Raw genomic sequence first — 7,378 nt, forward strand, 5'->3', positions numbered from 1 at the left:
GAGCCTGACACCAGTTGGTCAATTGTTGACCTTGAACAGTTTGGGGTCTCTCTGATTTTTTTTCCAGTGGTCCAGCAGTGGTTTCTGATTCACTGTTTGATTCTTTATAATAGTAATCTTACCTGCTGTAACTCCCTGAGCTGTCAGGTAGTTACCGATCTGTCACTGCTTTAACTGTGCTGCTCTGAAAACCAAATTACATCTATCTGCCCAGCCTGAAGGTTTGTAAAGATTTTCATCACTGATAACTCTGTTTACCAAAGTCCTTAGCCACTTAATGAAATCACCGAGAAACCTTTCTCAATGCTGCAGTCTGAGCTGACAGTATAAATACCCTGAAACTCATCTCTGTCAACTGGCCACTCTGCTTTGACTCTGAGCTGTGTCAGTCACTCTCCTGTGACTCTGAGCTGTGATAGCACAAACCAGTAGTGACCTGTTGTACATCAGGATTGAATATGTTGAGATCTGCTGAGGTTGGTGATACATACCAGCTCTTCAATCCTCAGGCATATCTTCAGAACAACTATATGCCTCCTCGAGCCAACTTTGAGAATGAGGACTGTGTTGTTCCCTGGAAACTCCGCTGCTTTGCATCCTCATTCTCAACAGGTCAGTGAGTGGGGATAAGTGGGTTAGTACAGCTGAGTGACAGGTTTGAGTTGGTAGAAGGTTCAGTATTGTAGAATGAATGGGGGAATGGGGCATTGTATTACAGAGTGACTGAATGATGGAAGGGGGGTGGGGTTTGTGAGTATTGTATAGTGACTGGGTGAGGTCCAGTGCTTCACAGGGACTGTTGGGGGTCAGTCTTGTAGAGGAACTAGTGAAGGTCAACATTATTCAGGGATTGGGTGGGGGTCAGTGTTGCAGAAGGACTGTGGGGTGGGGGATGTCAGTATTGTACAGTGGCTTTGGAGGCTGGGGAGGGGGTATGGTGGAATCTGTGTTGTCGAGGAACTGTTTGGGGTCAGTTTTGTAGACTGGCTGGGGCTGGTGTCAGTGTTGGCCAGGTATTTGTCTTGGGTCAGCTGCAGTGCTCCAGCGAGGCTCAGCACAAACTGGAGGAAAAGCATCTCAGGTTCTGTTTGGGAACACAGCAGCCTTCAGGATTCAATATTGATTCAATAATTTTAAACCTGAACACCTACTTCCCTGACTCTGCTCCAACCCAACTCCCTAGGTCCTGTCATGAGATGGGCTGCTTTCAGCATTACCAACCAAATTTCACCCACTCAGCTCACTCGCTTCTCTTCTCCCTTTGCTTCTCTCTCTCGCTCTGGGTTCCATCTCACCCCATCCCCACCATCAGTATAATTACTACTTTTTCCAAGCTGTTATCAATTCTTAAGACAGGTCACTAGATTTAAAACTGTAAGCCTGTTTCTCTCTCCACAGATATTGCCAGACCTGCTGAGTTTTTATTTCTGTTTCTATTTTTACAACAGTTACTTGGTCTTTTCTGTCTCTTACTGGATTCGTGGTGCTGGAAGAGCAGAGCAGTTCAGGCAGCATCCAACGAGCAGCGAAATCGACGTTTCGGGCAAAAGCCCTTCATCAGGAATAAAGGCAGTGAGCCTGAAGCGTGGAGAGATAAGCTAGAGGAGGGTGGGGGTGGGGAGAAAGTAGCATAGAGTACAATGGGTGAGTGGGGGAGGGGATGAAGGTGATAGGTCAAGGAGGAGAGGGTGGAGTGGATAGGTGGAAAAGGAGATAGGCAGGTTCGACAAGTCCAGACCAGTCAAGGAGAGTGTGCTGAGCTGGAAGTTTGGAACTAGGGTGAGGTGGGGGAAGGGGAAATGAGGAAGCTGTTGAAAATTTCCCCTTCCCCCACCTCATCCTAGTTTCAAACTTCCAGCACAGCACACTCTCCTTGACTGGTCCGGACTTGTCGAACCTGCCTATCTCCTTTCCCACCTATCCACTCCACCCTCTCCTCCTTGACCTATCACCTTCATCTCCTCCCCCACTCACCCATTGTACTCTATACTACTCTCTCCCCAGCCCCACCCTCCTCTAGCTTATCTCTCCACGCTTCAGGCTCACTGCCTTTATTCCTGATGAAGGGCTTTTGCCCGAAACGTCGATTTCGCTGCTCGTTGGATGCTGCCTGAACTGCTCTGCTCTTCCAGCACCACGAATCCAGTATTTGCTTTCCAGCATCTGCAGTCATTGTTTTTACCTCTTTTCTGTCTCTTGTCTGACTATAGCTGTATAACGTGTGCACTGATTATTTACACTGGAGCAGTGTTTGTTGCATTGCAGGAGAAATTCATGGCCACACGCTTCTGGACATTGGCTCTGGCCCGACTCTGTACCAAGTCATCAGCGCCTGTAACTTCTTCAACAGGATTGTAATGTCTGATTACTTGGAGGTGAATCGGGAGGAACTCAGGAAATGGCTGAGAAGAGATCCTGGAGCCTTTGACTGGAGTCCCTACATTAAATATGTGTGTGGCCTTGACGGAAAGAGGTAAACCTGTGTGTAACACCCGAGAGGCATTGTGGCATTGCCCAGAGAAGTCAATGTGTACAGGATCAGTCAGTGAAAGGATCTGTATATTTTAATGGAGGATTGAACAGATTTTAAGAACTAGCAAACAATTCTATCAAGGCAAACAAAAATGTGATAGAAAGCTAGCTAGTAATATAAAAGGTTTTCTACAAGCATTTGAATAGGAAGAGAGTAACTGAAGCTAGCTTGACCTTCGAGAGTGAATCTGGAGAACTGATCATGAAAAACCAATAAACAGATGAGGGTTTGAGCATGTATTTTGCGTCTGTCTTCAGAGTAAAAGATTTCCAAAAAAATAATTGAAAGCCCAGTGTTAACATGAATACAAGGCTACAGCCAAGGGCTGAAAAATAGGATTAGAATAATTAGGTAGTTGTTTCCGACCTATAGATTTCATTGACTTTATGAAAGGTGAACCTCAACCAATTGCTGTCATCATGAAAGAGCTACTGGGGAAGCTAATAAACCTAAAGGCTGACAAGTTCCCAGGATCAGATGGACTTGATGATTAGATTAGATTCCCTACAGTGTGGAAACAGGCCTTTTGGCCCAACAAGTCCACACCAACCCTCCAAAGAGTAATCCACCCAAACCCATTTCCCTCTGACTAATGCACCTAACAGTATGGGCAATTTAGCATGGCCAATTCACCTGATCTGCACACAGACGCAGGGAGAATGTGCAAACTCCACACAGACAGTCGCCCAAGGCTGGGATCAAACCCAGGACCCTGGCGCTGAGGCAGCAGTGCTAACCACTGGGCCACCGAGCCACCCTAACCCTAACCCTAATGAAGGACTTCATCCCAGGGTCATGAAGGAAATAGTGACACAGATAATACATGATTTGGTTATAATCTTGCAAAATTCCTTAAATTCTGGAATAGTAGTTTGGAAAATAACAAAGAAAGAAGGGAGGCAAAGAACAAGAAACTGTGAGTCAGTTTGCCTAACTTCTGACATGGGAAAAGTTGTAGAATCCATTATTGAGGATGTTATAGCAACGCAATAAAATCACAACTTGGTCAGGCAGCGCCAACATGGCTTCATAAGAGAGAATTGTTTCACTAAACTTACAGCTGCTCGAAGCGACATTCATGGCAGTTGATAGAGAAATAATAGATATAGAGTTTATATGGAGTCTCTGCAGAGTGGAAACAGGCCATCTAGCCCAACAAGTTCACAGCAACCCTATGAAGAGCATCCCACCCAGACCCATCCCCGAACCCTATTCCTTTCCCTTTAACCTACATCTCCCATAACTAATATGCTGAGCCTATCATGGGTAACTTAGCATATCCAATTGCACATCTTTGGACTGTGGAAGGAAACTAGAGCACTCAGCGGAAACCCATGCAGACATGGGGAGAACATGCAAATTCCACATAGGCAGTCGCCTGAGGCTGGAATTGAACCTGGGTCCTGGGCACTGTGAGGCAGCAGTGCTAACCACTGAGCCACTGTGCTGTGTACTTGGATTTATAAAAGGCATTTGTTAAAATACCACATCAAAGGTTAGTATAATGATGAAATAGAGGAATAGGAAACAATATATTAGTACAGATTTGTAAAAAATGGTTAGCTCACAGGATGCAGAGAATTGAGATAAATGGTCTTTTGTGGATTGAGTGGAATATCAGAGGAATCAGTGCTGGGTCCTCAACTACTTACAATCTATATCAAAGATTTAAATGAGAGGACTCAGTGTATGGTGGTTAAGTTTACTGATGACTCAAAAATAGATAGGAAAATAATTTGTCTGAAGGAAGTGGAGAATCTGCAAAGCAACTTAGACAAGTGAGAAATAAACATCAGCAGTTGGAGTAGAACAACGATAAAAATGAAAGGCTGCACAGACTGGGGCTGTTCTCCCTGGAACATCGGAGGCTGAGGGGTGACCTTATAGAAGCTTACAAAATTATGAGGGGTATGGATAGACCTCCCCCTCACTTTTCCCTGGGATGGGGGAGTCCAGAACTAGAGCGCGTGATTTGGGGGTTTAGGGTGAGAGGGGAAAGATATAAAAGAGACCCAAGGGGCAACTTTTTCACATTGAGGGTGGTACATGTATGGAATGAGCTGCCAGAGGAAGTGGTGGAGGCTGGTACAATTGCAACATTTAAAAGGCATTTAGATGGGTATATGAATAGGAAGGGTTTGGAGGGATATGGATCAGGTGTTGGCAGGTGGGAATTAGATTGGGTTGGGAGATCTGGTCGGCATGGACGGGTTGGACCAAAGGGTCTGTTTCCAAGCTGTACATCTCTATGACTCTAATACAAAAGCAACATCATAGTTAAACAGAAATTTAATGTGGTATAAAGCAATGTGTCCTGGTACATGAATCTTAAATTAGTATGCAGGTACAGCAGGTGATTAGGAATAGATGGGTCAGTGTTGGGTAAGGAGGAATCAGAAGGTGATGAAAGTTCTCTGACAATAATGATTTTCTGTGCAGGGATCACTGGGAAGATACAGAGAGGAGACTACGGGAAACAATTCAAGAGGTCTGTCATTGTGACATCATGCAGGCAAATCCTCTGCACCCAAAGGTGCTGAATCCTGTTGATGCTATCAGTACCACCTTCTGCCTCGAGTCTGTGTGCCCAGATAAGAAATCACTGGAGGAGGCTTTAGCTAATATCAGCTCACTCCTGAAACCAGGTGGCTTCCTCCTGATGATTGGGGCACTCAATGAATCCTACTACCTGGCTGGGGAAGTGAAGCTCAGCGTTATTCCTCTTGATGAAGATTATGTGAAGGAGACAGTTAGCAGGTCTGGCTACAGAATCTGTACCTTCAAAACATACAACATGCCACCTGATCTGAACATTGGGGTTGATGATGTGTGCGCTGTTTTCTACCTTCAAGCACAAAAAATATGACCTGTGTATTTGTAACTTCACTGCCAGAGATTTCACAACATTCAAATGCAACTGACACAAAAGCAGCTCCTGAGTGAGTGAGAGAAAATAGCTACACGACACTAGGGTAGACAGTCAGAGGGACTAGTCACACTCCCTAAGTTAGTGTGATATCTGTGTGTGCACACACGTATAACTGAGACTGTCTGAACACATCTCTGGACTGACTCAAAAGATGCTTTTAGGCTCAATTTGTTAACCGTTTTTCATCAACAGCAGGAAAAGACTAATAGAAATGGATAAATAATTTGTTCAACTCTGGTAGTGTTTGATATGAATTGTTCAAATGAAGCTGAAGCTACTATAGCATGAACCAAACATTTGCAACACAACAGATCAGCTAACACTGCACAATAATCAGCATAGGCACACATGCTGTGTCCCTAAATATTAGATGCATGCTGTAACCATGTGTGACAAGAAGCTGTATTTGAGGCATGCTTAATGATTAGATGAATGCATGTTTACTAGATACAATGTGTTTTTGGCATGTGAATGATGGTATTCATGTTCTAGGCAAACATATACAAGCACAGGAAACTGAATCGTGCAGCGCACAGTTCCTGGTTCTTTTGAAGAACAATTCAGTTACTTGTTAATGCCACACTCCTGCTCTTTTCCCATGCTCCTGTATTTTTCCATACATTCAAGCATTTAGCTAATTCCCTTTTTCAAGTTTGTTACTGAATCTGCACCCACCTGCTATCAGTGCATTCCAGATCCTAACTATTTTGTAAAAACATCAAGGTGCTTTTGGCTTCTTTGTCATCACCTTCAATCTGAGCCCTCCACTTATCAGTTGGGTACTGCAGGTAGATTTTCTTTATTGACTCGAGCAAAACTCCTGCTTATTTTAACCACCTTGATCACATCTCCTTTGAGTCTCCTCTGTTCTGAAAATTACAGCTTCTCCAACCTAGCTCCTGGATAATCTCTTTTTCAAATATTTCCAAAACCCCTCAACTCTTGCCGAGTCTAGTTTCTGTAATGATTCAATATTGCTCTAAGTGTATATGTGATACCTGGCCTGTTTATAAGGTAGACTTACCTAATTGCAGTGCTGCGGGTTTTTCAATTTTTGTTTAAAGATATTGTGACAAAGCATCTCAAATAAATCACCAAACATAAAATTAAACTAGTATTGCGTTCAGAGATTTTGTGCTTAAGAGTCAAAGGTCAGATCATAAATTTTGAAGACTATCTCTTCAAAAGAAACTTCACAATGGGCAAGAAATGACTCTGCAAACCACAGGACTGTATTAAATACCAAGAAACACTGAGAAAGACTATGATAAACACCAGGGAATACAGAACTGTACTGTATGAAGCACTGGGTAACAGCAAGAATGTTAAACACCAGGGAATGTAAATTAAGACCAGCACTTACTGCTCATCTTAAGTTCCCATTGGCAAGGTAATGATCCTCTAACCACAGTTTTCATGCAATAGTGCTCCTATGAGTTATGATGTTAAGAGTTCCCAGATTCAGACAGATTTATTAAAAACTGTATTCCTTTATTCAAAATTATTTCAGACATTCAGTGAATGGGTTTAACCATTCAATTCAGACATTTCAGGGTGCACGGTGAATGCATTAAACAGGAGAAAGCTTACTCATAAATTACTGAATAATTCTAACTCTAATCTGTGCAGCAGTCTTGTGACCAACTTCACCTATGACTTCCAACACAAAAACAGCATCTGGAGCAGGAGACAGAGATAGGAGCAGGGAGGTGGAGTCTTGCAGCTACAGGTGTGCACAGAATCACAATGAAGTCAAAGTAGCAAATTCAGTGCATGAATGTGGTGTGAAGGACATTTTCTGGGCTGATTGAATCTGAACAAAGATTGAATGAAGCCTCCACCCCTTCCTTCCTTCCATCTTTTACCCCTCCACAGGCTCTGTCTCATACCCAGAAACACAGTCAGGCTGCTCTAGG

General features: G+C 43.5%; 1 protein-coding gene across 1 annotated transcript; it reads left to right on the forward strand.

Moving 5' to 3' along the window:
• Positions 1 to 504: 504 nt before the first annotated feature.
• LOC140465538 (phenylethanolamine N-methyltransferase) lies at positions 505 to 6,537 on the forward strand. Its single transcript, XM_072561077.1, has 3 exons — positions 505 to 612; positions 2,266 to 2,473; positions 4,973 to 6,537. Exons 1-3 carry the CDS (start codon positions 531 to 533, stop codon positions 5,397 to 5,399), a joined length of 717 nt encoding a protein of 238 aa, XP_072417178.1. The 5' UTR covers positions 505 to 530; the 3' UTR covers positions 5,400 to 6,537.
• The last annotated feature ends 841 nt before the right edge of the window (positions 6,538 to 7,378 follow it).

Source organism: Chiloscyllium punctatum, chromosome 42 (genome assembly GCF_047496795.1).
Source record: "Chiloscyllium punctatum isolate Juve2018m chromosome 42, sChiPun1.3, whole genome shotgun sequence".
In the NCBI taxonomy this organism is placed as follows: Eukaryota; Metazoa; Chordata; class Chondrichthyes; order Orectolobiformes; family Hemiscylliidae; genus Chiloscyllium; species Chiloscyllium punctatum.

Excerpts from the sequence above, each read along its gene's own strand:
- LOC140465538 (XM_072561077.1), top strand. The coding sequence starts at position 531 with ATGCCTCCTCGAGCCAACTTTGAGAATGAGGACTGTGTTGTTCCCTGG. Across the intron at positions 613-2,265 it reads TGCATCCTCATTCTCAACAG|GAGAAATTCATGGCCACACG; the intron begins GTCAGTGAGTGG and ends GTTGCATTGCAG. Across the intron at positions 2,474-4,972 it reads TGTGGCCTTGACGGAAAGAG|GGATCACTGGGAAGATACAG; the intron begins GTAAACCTGTGT and ends TTTTCTGTGCAG.